The following is a 15,760-nucleotide window of genomic DNA, read 5'->3' on the forward strand; positions in this document are numbered from 1 at the left end:
ACAAGACGTGTACACGGTCACGTAGTTCGAAGTGAACGCGTAATATCATGTGTTACGAATATACATTGAGTAACGAAGCTTCATCATGAAAAACTCATGTCTCGTTTACGTGGAATATAAAAAAACAAGAAAAAGGAGATAAAATTGGCTGATGTTCTTTTAATTTAATTTTTCATTAAAATAACGATCAAAATTCCATGGATAAGTTGCAACGTTATATTATATTATATTCGAATTACGTGAGCGATATAATGATAATCAGCATTGCAAAGTATATTAATCTTTGATGAATGGAGAACGCTGGATCAAACGCTGATCCCCATACACATAAAGCGCATGATTCCATTATGAGGTCTTACAATATTTGAATAAAAATTTTAATTTCAATAAATATCTATTAACTATTTTGTTCGAATTTGAAAATAAAATACAAACAATTTTGTATTTAAAAATAGCGATACAATTTTCCAATTTTTCCAATAATATTGTTCCAAACTTAAAAAAAAAAAATATCAAAATAATTTAAGAAAAAATCATTAAACATTTGCCAAAACAGAAACGCGAAATACTCGAGCGAGTAAAAAATCTAGCTGATCGAAATGGAAGGAGGGGATGTATAAATGAATATAGCAGAGAATAGTCGATTTTAGCAATTACTTCGAGAAAACAGACGTTCATCACGATGCTGGCGTGCACTGGAATCACCTATATTTAGTAATGGTTAGAGTGTTGACGCATGTAACTTTACGTCACGCTTTGTCGTATATTCTAACACATGACTGTTTAAATATATCTACACGTAAGGTCGTGAGAGCGTTCCTAATGATATACTAGTGTACGTGGTCATTGGCTAGTCTCGAGAGCGTGGCCCACTTTGCGGCTATCTTGCTTCTCGATAAATTTAGGAACGATGCGCAGCCTAGACGTGGATGCGTAATATGTATTCTTGCGTCAATTCCATCGCCTTTATCCGCCATTATTCTACTTTTCATCGATCATTTTCTCGATAACCAATTACAAGTGATAAAACCTGGATAAGGTGTTCCATTTAATGGATAAGAGATCTTCGATATCTAATTATAAGTATGTTAAATTCGAGCCGGAAATATGAGGATTGGTGAGGAAGAAATATTATTTACTATAGAACGGATAAGCTGAAACTTTGGATCGAATCGAGAAACTCGTATTTGAACGAGGTGATGAGTCTTTGGAACTTATAATTGGTCCAAGAACCCTTTGGAAACTTTCTCTGTTATTAACCAAAGTTGAAAAGAATTTTTAGACTATTGGAGAAGAAATAAAGAAAGAATAATAATATATAATAAGGTTATATTTTTGTTATTCTGATATTATTAATTTTAGAACTTCGATGCTTCAATGATTCCTTATATTTTTATGAAATAATATATAAAATTTCCTAAGGAAAATTATATCTGTAGTTTATGTTATAATTGAGCTTGACGGATTATGAAGTATACGAAATTGCAGGATGTCGGATTAAGATAATTATTCTTCGTGTTAAAATCAACACGATCAAAATTCTACAAAATTTTTCCTAGTTGATCGTAACCAATCGTAATCAATTTGATTAAAAAATTGTATAAAATTCCCGCGTTCGATTTAACAAATAGGGGAGGAAGTTGAAAATAGATTTTCGAACTTAAAGAGCCTTAATTTTTCTCCCGGAATATTCTCTAGCTCATTTTACAACATTTTGTAACGACTCTTTCATTTCCTTTCATTTCCTTTCGAAGAGATCCACGAGAAAAAACGCGAACCCGGCAATCGATTGGTAATTATTCTTCGCGTCCTGTTCCATTACGGTTTTATCTTGAACAATGTTCTGTCGATTAGATTATTAAGTGAAAATGATATATTATATTATATTATATTATATTATAAATCATAATAAATCAAAGAGAATGAGAAAAAAAAATTATTCTAAATTAAGAATCAAATCAATTTTAATCAATTTTCAAATATAATGGTCTCGGAAAATTGATTATTTGAATTATTGATAAATTTGCTCGTTTCGTTGCTATTTTAAACCATTTCTCATTATACAATAGAACTTTATTCGAATTAATGCAATCACAATACATACTTGTTTACTAAATACGTTTCTGAATTTGTATTATTTAACTTAATTTATGAATTGCAGATTAATCTTTCTTCGTATTAGTTATTCTAATATCAATAATGATAAAATTAAAATTCTTATCGTTATAAAAACTTCAAATATATTAGATTAATAATAATTAAATTAAAAAAGAGAACAATTCTTTATTACATAAAAAGTGAATAATTAATTCTGCAATATGTTTGCTTTTATTTTACTAATGAATACGGAATTAATGGATTTTTATTATTTTATTGACTGATCCAAAGAATCTTATCTCATATCGGATAAACAGTTTATTACTGCACTTTAAAACGAAGTTTCATCTCAAGATAACACGTAAGGCACTTTTTAGCAAAGTAATTTTGCTTAGATAAAACACTTATATATGAAAATATATTCATATATACAGAAATAAAATAATAGCAAAAGCAATCAATTGTAAAAAATTAACCTCTTGCCTTGCAATTTAATGAAAGTCGTTCAAGAGATATTATTCAATTTCGTTCAAAACTCATTATTCAGAATCGTCGATATATACTTAAATATTATTGTTATTATTAATTAAAATCACATTGCAATTTTTAAATATTTCTTTTACAATGTAATTTTACAAATAATAAATAAAATCGTTAATTTCAAAAATTTATAGATCTCTAGAAATTATCAAATCCTCAAGGATCCATAAAGATCACAATAAGAACCATTGCCATAAACGACTTCAACTACTCTATCCGTATAATTCTCTCTTTCTTTCACCGATAATTTTTTAATAACCGATCGATAAACGAACTTGGGAGAAAACGTCCCGATTGTTTCACGGAGAAACGAGCTCGCGGAGGATCATTTTTGCATAATTCTCCACGATTCACCGGCCTTCCTTTTGCCCCCAACAGGCGGAGAATTTTCCATTGTCCGGTTTTAAAATAAAAAGCGGGGCATTGAAACGCGCATGGCCCTTATCAATGGTGAAAAGAGAAACAAAGAAGTTGGTTGGGGGAGATGGATCAGAGACGAAAGGAAAGGAATAAAAGGGAAACAAAAGGGACGAAACATTCCTTCCCGTCCTAGGCACGGGAAACGATCAACAAGATTATAATATAACCGTCGATGAAAGGCTTTGAGTCGGTCCCAGGTTGGACCGAGCTCGCTGGTGCACGATAAACTTGCACGTAATCAACCAGAGGCGTAATTAACTGCGACGCAATTAGTTCACCTTCGACGCGATGTGCACCCGCTATTTCATCTATCGATCCACATCTCTTTTCGTTGTCCCTTTGTTCCGAGTGGATCGATCAGGTGCCGAAATCCATCGAAGGGAAACATCAAAGAACCGATAACAGTTTCCCTGATTAATAAAATATTCGAGCGCCTTCGTGTGCACGATAAATAAGCCTCGTGCTCATTCTTCGCCTTCCTTTGACAGTGTCTAGAACAGTATTGAGAACAGTGGTTCTCAAATAATGGATCGCGAACTGTTGTTATATTTTAATTGATTAATTAATTTTAAAAATTTTGTATCTTATAGATAAAAAATAACATTAAAAATCGGTTGAATTTTAAATATGAATAAAATATGTATAAAAAAAGAAAAACTCTATTGTTTAAGCATAATTCTTCGATCAGATGGGAAACCTGATGTATAAAATTTTTATAATTTTATGGTATAGAGAGTTTAAAGTTTATTCAGCTGTCAAAATTCAGAAAGTTTTTAAAATATCTTCTTCTTATTTATTTTTTTAAAACTTTGTGACAAACAAATAACATCTTAAACTAATCTAAATCTCATTTAAATGTTTAATACAAAACTTGTCTTTTTATAATAAAATAATAAACGAAAATATTGTTCAAATTGTATTTCAAAAACTTCATAATTTTAAATTAACATAGAACTAAATATTATTTATAGTTGGTCACATTTGTGAAACCTGCCATTTTAATGACCTTTAATGTCCACAATAAAATATCCTTATCGTAACTTGATTAATGGTTTAGAACTGTTCAACCTTGCCCAATCTTCTTTAAGTTAGCAACACATTTTAAAACTAATTAGATTTTCACAGCACGCCATAATTATTTCCTTTTCTTTTTTTACTATTTATTTAAACAAGAAAAAAAATATTTAAAAACTTCCATTTAATATAAATACAATTTACAATATTAACATATACATTTCAAATATAATTATTAATTTAATTTCTCTATTAAATTACATTTCTTAATATTTTTCATAAATATTAAACAATGTTTGACGATTTTAATAAAATCCTTGCAGCACATTTAAAATACTGCCTCATACTTAAACATTTGAAGGATATATTGATTCAAAAAGATGTTGTTCCTTCATAAGCATAAAGAAAGAATAACGAATTCAAGAGATGGAAAAAATTGTAAGGTCGATGCGAATCGCGATGGCCTTGCAAATATATCCGACGAATGGAAGTAAGATCCGTGAAGAATTTTGAAAGGACTTTAAATTTCAAGATCACCACGGTAGATAATCCTTTGTCATAAAGATTTTACAAAGTCACGTATAACAGTAAGAAACAAAAAGATATAAAAGGTAATCGAATTGTGCTCGCGACATTTGAATCGCGAGAATGTCATAAGATGGAGCCTTGTTTCCTGACCCAAATTCCATCAGAGTCAACGTCAGTTTAACAATTCGACATGAAAAGAAAAAAATAATGGAATCGAGAAATGACGGAACTAACCTAATGTTGGATTATTGCCGGAAGACGGTTGTTGCTCACGAATGATTAACGTAATACAGAAACACGATGGAAGAGGCAAGCGAGCGTAAACCTGAGAGCGACGCATTCACCTTGGATTCACGAATGAGGGATATAAAATCACGAAGGCCAATGGTAAAAATAAGAGAGGAAAGAGAACAAATCTCGTATTCTCAATGATCTTCGGTATAATTTAAATATTTATTTTAAATCTTAGCTATTTTATTTATAATAGCTATTGTTTAAGTTTTATGTTAAGAAATGAATCGATAATTTCAGATTCGAATCTTGATATTTGTGATCTCGAGAAATTTTTTCTTTCTATTTTGTAACATAGATGAAATTTCTCAAATTTAGATTTAAAATTAAGATGATAAAAGTATCTTTTTAATTTTTGTACAATATATTGATGAAATTGTATTAATCAAAATGAAACTAAAATCTGATTACAGATTCAATTAGATCATTATTATTATTAAAAATATCATTGCATTCTCTTCACTTATTTATACAAATTATTTTTTATCCGAGTTTCAAATTACGAAAATAAATTTTATGCAAACAAATATGCTTAACTCAAGAATAATGCTAATTTAATGATATTATCGCGAAATAACGCCGACGTAGCATTGAGATTACGTGCAAAATTATTGCATGTTTTTATATTTTTGCTATTCGATAATTAATTATATAACGACCATGGATTAATTTATCGAGTTGCAAACTGAAAACTACGCAAAATAACTTAATAATTATGAATTCGCGATTATAATTTCACGAAAGGAATCCAAAGTCTAAAAAGAAAAAAAAGAAAATATTATTAGATGTAAATTTATTGGATGCATATCAACAACGATCGATCGATGTTTCGGAGATCAATGAGAATCTCTCTTTCTTCGTCGAGAAATCAAGATACTCGTACATTTCCGCTTGGTTCGAATCGAAAAATAATTGAATGGATGAGAAGACGAAGAGGAATAAAAAAAAATAATAAATAAAGGAAGAGATGCAAAGCGAAAAGATTTAATTTAATTTTTACGTTATGCAAATTCTTTGCGAGATGGCAGGTCACTTGGTATATATCACGAATATATTTCCGTGAAGGTTGAAGCTTCCGGCCGAGAACATCGCGTTATTGGTACATGCATTATTCATAGATATGTGGGTGTCGCGTGCTATAATTCGATGGGTTTGACCCACACTTAATAGATTCATATTGTGCGTGTACCTAAGTGCATGCACGCGATACCGCATGTAAATTGAATTTTATTCCCAACCCCGCCTGATGTTCTATTATCATTCAACTGTTCTTCCTCTCGTATAATAAGAAATTTATATTGCCTAACCTTTTTCGGTATTCCCCTTCATGAATTGTTCCTGAATTATTATATTATTTATCAAATAATATTTGGACATCTCTATATTTGTTATAATCTATATGATGAATTATTCGAATATAATATTGATTATTATTATATATTATTATTATATACGAAAAATTTCTAAATATCAATTTCAATTCAATTTTACTTTATCGTAACTTTTCTTTTAAATCCATTATATCCAATTTCGTTTATCCTTGAATCATAATCAATCAATCCTTATTGTAACAATCTTAAAAAACAGAAATCCGTATTCCGTATTTCATTCAAAATTAGATTCACGTGAAATGATCCTCGCGTGTTTTTGACCATTTTGCCAGATAATTTCAAAGTAATTCCATTGCGGAAAGTAAAATGAAATACTTATCTAAACTATTCCATTAATATCAGCGGATGCTTCTCAACGATCTATGTTTAGCGGCATTGCATCGTTATCACAGCAGGTATCGCGACTCATTCAACCCACGTGGTTTTCAGTGTCCAGTCGAGTTCTGGAGCACGCGATCGCAGTCGACCCTGGCGCGACGTAGTAGGCCGATTTAACGATCATTCGCTGGTGTCGAGTCATCGTTGGTGGAGTGGAGCCGCAGAGTCGATTCATCGCTCGATGCACAATAGACCATTTAATTCGGTCGATCGACATCCGTAACGCGGAATTCCAATAATAACGTGTCGACCGGGAATGCGATTACTCAACGCTTCAATTCGCACCGTAATACGTCGATACTGCGACGAATACTAATTTTTTTACACGTTTACTTCTGTTTTTTCCCATCTTTTTGTTGGCTCGACATGTATATTGTTAATATCTCGTAATTTCTATTCAAAGAATTTTAAGATTCAATTTTTTAAACGTATGATTACACGTTGTACATTTTCTCTTTAAATAATTAGGCTGTCAATATTGTCAAATATTCATAAATGAATCGTGCACGTTTTCAGATTCAGAATTGTAATCGTTAACTGACGTTTAAGTTAAGTTTGGCATTTATAGGTTATGTATGCATTATATGTATTTCGGTCATTTGACTCGATGTGTATATTGGTTTCAAAAATAGCTAGTCTATTAAGGATTTCTTTTTTTTTCTTTTAATTTTTTCTTTAATATTATATTTTATTTAAACAATTAGGATATCGTTGTAAATATTCATAAATAAATTGAGCAATTAACTCTCCCTGATTGATCCTTCGAAATTAGTAAGATATAGTAATGTATACTTATTAAAAAAAATTAATAAGTATAAGCAATAATTATATTTTAGATGTTTTAAATACAATTGTAAACGAATTTATGTTTATTTGCTCGTTTAGAAACGGCAATTCTTTAGACAGAACGGAAATTACGCACGAGTATTGGTTGAAAGATAGTTGTTACAACAATTCTTGGTGATAACCGATAGATACGCTAGAACTAGTAAGGAAGGTCAACGACTTCGAGTTTCTGCTCCGAAGTGATCAATAATTGCATCGATTGTCTTTCTGATTGCTCCAGGAAACTCAATTTCTTCGTTTCCTCGTTGAAGAAGATCATGAAGCTTCGTTATTTCCGATATTTAATCCGATTGCTTTCCCTTTGTTCCCTTTAACATTGCCGCTTTTGCTTATTATAATCGACTGAATCGCATTATGAAGCTCATATACTTCACATGTTTAATAATGAAATAATAATAACAGCACGATCGAAGTTGAATAATGAACGATCCATTATATTAAATCGACGTAATAGGTATTTAATGATCGACTCTTCAAAAGAGTTCTAAGTGAAATGGAACGTTACGAATGAAGCGTGAAAAGTTGTGGATATCGTGATACGTATATATCGATGAATTTTAATATTTGAAAAAGTAGAAAGATCGATCGGTATAATTAAATGGGTCATCGATAAAGTGAACAAGGACGAGTATGCAAATACGATAGATACGAAGCCGCATCTTTTGATAATCTAATTCAATAAAACCCAGCACGATTGACTTATTCATATGCACGAGAAATGTGGACGTGTGATCTATAGTTAGATTTGTTCCTTTTTGGTTAAAAAAAAAGAAAACCACGGTTAATTTTAGAGAAAAGAACAAGGATCTATTTTTCTCGACTCATTGCCCATTAATTTTCCGCGGGGCTGATGAATAATGAAATCAAATTACCATAAAGTAACCGTGGATTTTTGATGTATAAACTACGTATGGGCGATCTTAATGAATTTAAACAGACCTAATATATACAGGATGTAGCACGTTAAATATCCTCACGACTTTGCAAGCATTTCGTTCAGAAAAAAATATTTTCACGATGAACCTTCAATCGACTATAAATTGTAATATTAAAAATTTCCAAGTTATCTTTTTTTGATTTTTAATAAAATCATTTATTTTTTATTTTATAATTGATCTTAAAATGAACTCAATAATTTATTATTCTATGATCTTGAGATGATCTTGAATGCAAAAATTTATTTTGATTTTTTTATTCATTTGTTTCATAATCTTTGAATTTATTTTGATTTATTATCAACGCAATGTATTTTGATAATCATGTAATAAAATCGAGATAACATGAATTTTTTTATAAAGAACAAATTTTTAATTTTATAATCAATCGAATATTGGTTAAATTTTCTTCAACGAGAAGAAAATTTATTTTCTCAAATTAATCATAGCATTTGATCATCTTATAAATCGAAGAATATTTCATACGCGAAGAGCATAATACAGAAATTGATTTTATCGTGAAACATTAAAATGCATCAACAATACCCGCGAACGTTGTTTATTTGTTGGCCAGGAATTTCGCTCGCTCCTGTTAAAAATATCAATGAAATTCAATTCTTGATGGACGCGCGTGACCGACTCGATAGAAAATCGAACGGTTGTCCACCACTAGTTGATTCATCCCGTATACATCTGCCGTTAATGCGTCTTGGCAGCAGACGGAGCCAAATATAGGACGGTACTTTCTATCCATTGTGAGTTGCCGTCCTCGAATAAACGCGTGAACTCGCGCCCAGACTCGCATCACGATCCTAATCACTGAATCATATAGTATATCGTGTCTTATATGGCTTCTAGAATCGTATTAAAAATCTTTTGTTTCCTGTATTATATGCTTGAAAAAGAGTAGAAAATAAATTGTAAATTAAATTTGAAAATAAAGAGGAAGAATTATTTATGTATATTATTTGATTTTATCAGAGTAAAATGGGTTAATTTTCGATTAAAGAACGATTCCATTGGATTATTATATTTCAATTCTTAATTGAAGTTTTTTTTATCTTATATCATTTAAATATTTTGAAATGTGAATCTAAAATATAAAAATTGAATTTTTATCTTGTGAAAAAATTTAGAAAGATTTATAAAATCAAAGGGGGAAAAGTTTCGAAGCAGAGAAAGAAAAATGAGTTTTTTGGGATAATGTTACACCATGTGCGAAAACACATGAATCAAAACAGAGGAAAGCGCGCGTTTACATACAATTCGCTCTCGATTCGATCCTTCTGGATACAATTTGGTCTAGTATGCCTTAAGGCGAACGACTCGTAACTAAGCCACGAATTTATGGCTTTACAACGGTACGTTGAAGATGTTCTATTTGGAGGCAAAGAAGCGAGAAATGCCTAATTTCTCGATAGATAGATAAGAAACAATGTTCTCTCCATGGAGTTTTTTTAGTTTTATCTAGAGGAGATCAAAATTGACCTCGATATTGCTATCTATTCTTTTTTATCTCACCGCTGGGAAGTAATTTATTTTTTCTTTTTTCTAGGGCGAATTGATAAGAATTTATCGATGAATTTCTTGTCATATGCATAACACCGTTATTACTACGAAGTCTCGTGAGCATCGATTGAAAACTAAGGAAGACCTAAGTACAAACACACACGTTCACACGTGGGATCATAAATAATTCATAATCCACGTTAAAGATCGATCTGTTAACGTGAACAAAGAACGTACTTACTGTATGTGAATACAGGAAGCGAATTGTATATCAATATTCGATACTTCTTTTTTTTTCCTCTCTTCTTAAAATTCTCGATATATTCTTTCGTTGGATATGTTTTTGAAAAATTATTCAACCATAAAATTTCAAAACGTGCATTCAATAACGTTGTCCATTCATATTTAAATTATTTTAAAATATATTGATTTTTTTCTTCGACAAGCAAGTTAACAATATGTCGTATGATCACCATACGAAAACCTCGTGACGCCTTCCATTACAATGTATTCACACTGTTGCTCGCATTTGAAAGATATATTATCTAGTGATATTATCAGTATTTCACTCTGGTGTAATCTTCTATTTGATTGGTAAATATTAAATTTCATTGACTCGTAGCTTCTTTGTAAATAGTAGAGAGTTATAAAGTTCCGTTAACACGATATATACTTTGCGTCTTTTTAAAAACAGTTGAAACAGGAGAAGGATGGAGCAATAACTATTATTAATCGGACAATTACAAATCATCAAAGAATAAAATGGAACGATACGCGATTGAAACATTTACAATGACCAAGAAAAAAAGAGGCGCGTCCAACGAATGGTACCATACGGATATGAGTCGCGAGTTCGAATTACCGCGATGTAACTGGTTTCCGTGAAAATCAATACTTGGACGACGATTGATAGTGATTCCAGTGCTAGGCTAGTCTCTCTTTCTATATAAGTAAAATAAAAGAGAGAAACGATATTGGTCTCCGCAACTTCTATTAAGGCGTCAGGCAATTTCTTCGGAGAAACGTAATAGTCTAGACGACGAGAAAAGACGGTCATTAGAAGAGAGAGATTTCCTTTCCTTTTTTCTCTCTCGGTGATCCACGAGATCTTTTCGAGAAAACCTGAATATATATTTTGATCCGCGATAATATAATAATCTTATCCTTAATTGAAATTAAGGATAATTTATCATATAAATTTTTTTCCGAATAGTGATTACGAAAAATAAAAAAATACAGATTTTGGATTTTAAGAGAACTAGCGTTTGTTATATGCAGACTTTATGCATTTAAAATATGTTCAAATATTCAAATGATGTGTGAAAAAATATCTCATTATAATTATATGTAGATTTATTATTTATATAACAATGATTTTTTTGAAATTGTATTATACCGTGAATTAATCTGTTTATCTGAAAAAACTTATTTATAAATTGAAAAAAATCGTTCTATGTCACGAGATGTATTATTATAAATCATATTCACGTGTTGAATTATCGTGTTATTAACAGAAAATTTGTTTATTACGCACGTGATACAGTATTTCATTCAATGTGTAATAAATTGATTTATATCACTTATGTAAATATGTACTTATACTTGCACACTGTGAAAATAAAACAAATAAATATACCAACTATTTCATCAACATCCGCGATAAAAAGAGGATTCTGCGTATTGTTAATAAATGTTCACGAAAACAAATATAAGCTATACTTATCGCGAAAGGCCTGATCAGATCAGGAGAAATTTTTCCATGACTTTTATGCACATCAATCATTTAATTCTAAATTATTTATTTACTTTTATAAATATAAAATAAGTAAATAATATAATATGAATATAAAATAACAAATAACATTAAAAATAATATAATTGTTAAAAAAGAAACAAAAGAACGAGTCTATTTGATATCTATGAAAAATATCTATGAAAACAGGAAAAGGACTTTTTTCGAAGCAATAACTCATATTCCAATATGGTGAAACGCTCACTGTTTTATGATATCGCGTTTACGAGACCACGAAAAGCGATACCATGGAGACAGTAGGAGATATTTTTTTTTACGAACTACAGGTGATCTCAAGGATTTCGCGTTCTTTTTGAATGATAAAATATTTTGAATATAAAATGTTTCATGAATGTTTCTCTATAATCTATGCCTGCATGCAAATTTCTTTCAATGAGGAAAGCGACCTTTAAATCACATAATCAAAAAATATATATTGTGAATATATATTTATTATATGTTGCAAAAAAAAAGAAGGAGAAAAAAATAATTATATTTTTCAAGTATCAAAAAATTATTTTGAAATGTTTCGAATTATATTAATAGTGATTCTTAAATCATGAAAATTTGAAACGATTTATATTTCGCGCCATTTTTATTTAATTTTATTTAATTATTTTTTTCATTCGCAAAAGCTATGAACATAAAATTTAAGAAGGCAAGGCTAATAATATTTTTGCATAAAGCGTTAATAAAGTAGTTAAATACTTTCAAGAGTTAACCTTTGGAATTATTATAACGTGCAAACTAACAACGAAAACAAATTGCCGCTTCAGATATTATTGTAACGCATATATCTACGTTGTATTTTCAACCTCGCAATTGACGAGGTAAATAAATAATTATTAGGTGCATAAAAATTATAAATGGTGTTGAATCGATGAGTTTCGAAGAATTTCCAAGAATACTGCGCATTATTCCACTGATTATACTTTCAATATCGGCGAATGAAAAAATAAACATTTACTAACTTAAAATCGATCATCGGATAAAAAACCATATTAAATAAAAAAAAATTGCTATTTCAGACATACGGAATCTTAATTACTGATTAATCATTTTTAATTATGCCGTGTGAGTAGTGCACAAAGTCATTCAAACTAGTGGATATATGCAGATAAGGTAGATTTAACTATATAATAAAGATTTTTATTAGTCGATAAGAACAAGATATCATTAAATATCTCGCTGCTATCTTCGTTGCGCGCTTTTTAAACTGCGCGTTTATTATTCCAAAAATTGTACGTAGAAACGCAATCTCTCTCTCTCTGTCTCTTCTCTCCTCTTTCTGTATTTCTATCACTTCTTTGAAATAATGAATTTTCAACAATGTTAATGTATATATGTTTTTCTGAAAAAACATTATAGATATTCTACGTCATAACTAGTTAATTCGCAAACATTTGCAACGTTTTTTTAACGAGTCATCGTTAATTATTAAAATCACTAGAAATAATCTTTTTGAAATTTTATTTTTGCATGAGAATATGTAAATATAGAAAGAGTGGATTGATAGCAGTATTTCAATAGAGGAAGAATATCTTTGATAGAATGGCGATCCTCGAAATAAATTGTCTATTTACGTCTTATTAATCCAATGGATAATCTAAAAACTACGCATCAATCTTTTTCGAGAGTCTACGCCAGTGCGTGCAATATCGCATAGTCTATGCATACTCATATGACTGTCATAATCAATGTATTTTTTTCTCGTTTCCCTATTCAAGATATGCGTATGAGACATGTTTTAGAGAGGAAAGTGACGTCTATACAAGATTGACAGAATAAATCGAATGCAACTCGATCAAAGATATTTTCTGCATAGCATAGTGCCACGTATTGTTTCAATAGCTACCAAATTTTTACTGAAATATCGAACAGTTTTAACTTTTTTCAAATTTAGAAATAGAAATTTAAATAACGATAAAATGATTCAGCAAATCTTATCCTAAAATTTGAAATACAACTTTTGTGTCAAAGAAAAAATTACTTTGTATAATATATAATATATAATAAATTATACGCTATATAAGATATCTATTAATAAATTGCAATGCATTACATGAATGTATAATATACATGATATACAGGTGGAAGTTATTCCGAAATTAACAATACATTGATAATAGATTGAAGAAAATTATTGAAATAAATATCTATTTCATATCTTGTTTTCAAGATCAAATTAATCAGAAAAAAATAATATGATTATAGTTTTTTATATATATTTTTATATATTAGTTTTAACGCTTAAGATAACAATTATTAAAATTTAAAAAAATTAATTGCATATAAATATGTATAATATAATAAATGTGTACTTTCTTATTAAAGATATCAAAGATTATTTATTGATAAAAAAATAAAAGTTGCATTAAAGTTACATAATATGCAATAAACTTCATTAAATATGGAACATATTTATACGATTTTTTAAGGTTAACAAACTTAGAATAATGTAAAAGCCGGATATGTACTACTGAAGCAGCTATGAGTCATGCAGCTGCAACAGCATCGTCACCGCACATTCCACAATTCACTTCTCCGAAAGACCGCGAAATGCGAGACGGGCTTAAATTAGAATGCAGCCTAATTCGAGGATAGAATTACCTATACTGAAGTTATACATGAATATTTTATTTTATTTTTACTATAATTGCATTCATTATTGATTATAAAGTATTTAAAGATAAAAAAACTCTATATTTTCTATTATATTATCGTTTAATTTCTAATATCTATAAATAGATACTTTTTCCATAGCGACAACTAACATTTCATTTTCCCTTTCAGTTCTAATAAATGAACAAACATTACCTTTTGTCCTACGGGCAAAATGTGATATATTTTGCCTAAGTACTTTTAGCCACATCTTCGCCTTCTTCTGTTTATTCTCAAAATCCGACGTCCTGATAGGACAAAGGTCCTCCACTCAGATGAAATGTCAGTTCCGATGATGCAACGTACAATAAAAACCGTTCACTGTCACCGATTGGTAAGTTTTCTTTTACGTACCGGTTACTTAACCTCACTTTTATAACGTTGCGTATATCGATAAATTCGTGATAATAATCAATAAACGTTAGATATAAATAATAGGAAGTACTTAAACAATGTTTTCAATAATGGAAACGAACGATGCTTACACACGAAATTGCTACGAAAGACAGACACTGATGTTAGAGAGACGCGACCCTTTTATAGGCGGAACAACGATCACGTAGGCAAGTCGTTAACTGCTCTACTACCGAGTACGATAATATCAGCTTTAGGCCTTGGAACTTGGCTTGTTTACCAAGTAAAGATGTGTCGGTTTTAGCGTATTTTGACGAAACACCGGTCAAACATTATAGAAATCAAACTCGACACGCGACTCGATCCAAGATACGAATACATACCGAATGTCTGCATGCACACAACAAGCACTTTGACCGTTAGCGGCATATACTCCCGCTTAAATAATGGCAACGTTGTAAACAGTGTGAACTGGCAACTAAGTGCGCGCGCAACATTTCACAGTTAGTAGAAAATTGAAAACTGTAATATTTCAGATATGATATTTAAAATTTGATGTTCAAACAATTCGCGTTAATTAAATATATATTTCCAAATATTTAAAATCATATTGATATATTAGTGTAATGTATACGTACTTAGTTTGAGAAATAATAAATAATATACAACGAATTTTTATAGTAATTCTTATATACATATTTTTGAATTTACGTATATATTTATAATAATACGTAATACATAATAACAGAAGTATTTATGGATTTTTTTTGGCAGAATATTTGCAATAATTGTACATAAGATATAAAATATTAATAACTATTTGTATTTGTAAAGTATTAATAACTACTTTGTATTTTATAAATATATTATATTAGAAATGGTCAATAAAAAATATATTTTTAGCTTCGATTTTTATATTATAAATAATTTTTACAAAATATTGTATATAACATAATGCTGTTATGACATAACAAATAAATTTCAGTACAATTTTATGATCTTCG

At 29.8% G+C, this 15,760-nt stretch overlaps 1 protein-coding gene across 3 annotated transcripts in view; it reads right to left on the reverse strand.

The window, feature by feature from the left end:
* Positions 1-15,760, reverse strand: part of LOC107997108 (uncharacterized) — a 32,582-nt gene that overhangs the window by 10,589 nt on the left and 6,233 nt on the right. Inside the window, exon 1 of one of the 3 annotated variants that reach the window (XM_017055523.3) lies at positions 14,559-15,231. The exons of the other annotated variants lie outside the window; for them this stretch is intronic. Within the exon in view, the coding sequence (XP_016911012.1) occupies positions 14,559-14,613 (55 nt within the window). The 5' untranslated portion in view covers positions 14,614-15,231. Of the gene's footprint in view, positions 1-14,558; positions 15,232-15,760 lie in introns of those variants that run through there. 3 annotated transcript variants of the gene reach the window in all.

This window comes from Apis cerana, linkage group LG3, assembly GCF_029169275.1.
Source record: "Apis cerana isolate GH-2021 linkage group LG3, AcerK_1.0, whole genome shotgun sequence".
Taxonomy (NCBI): domain Eukaryota; kingdom Metazoa; phylum Arthropoda; class Insecta; order Hymenoptera; family Apidae; genus Apis; species Apis cerana.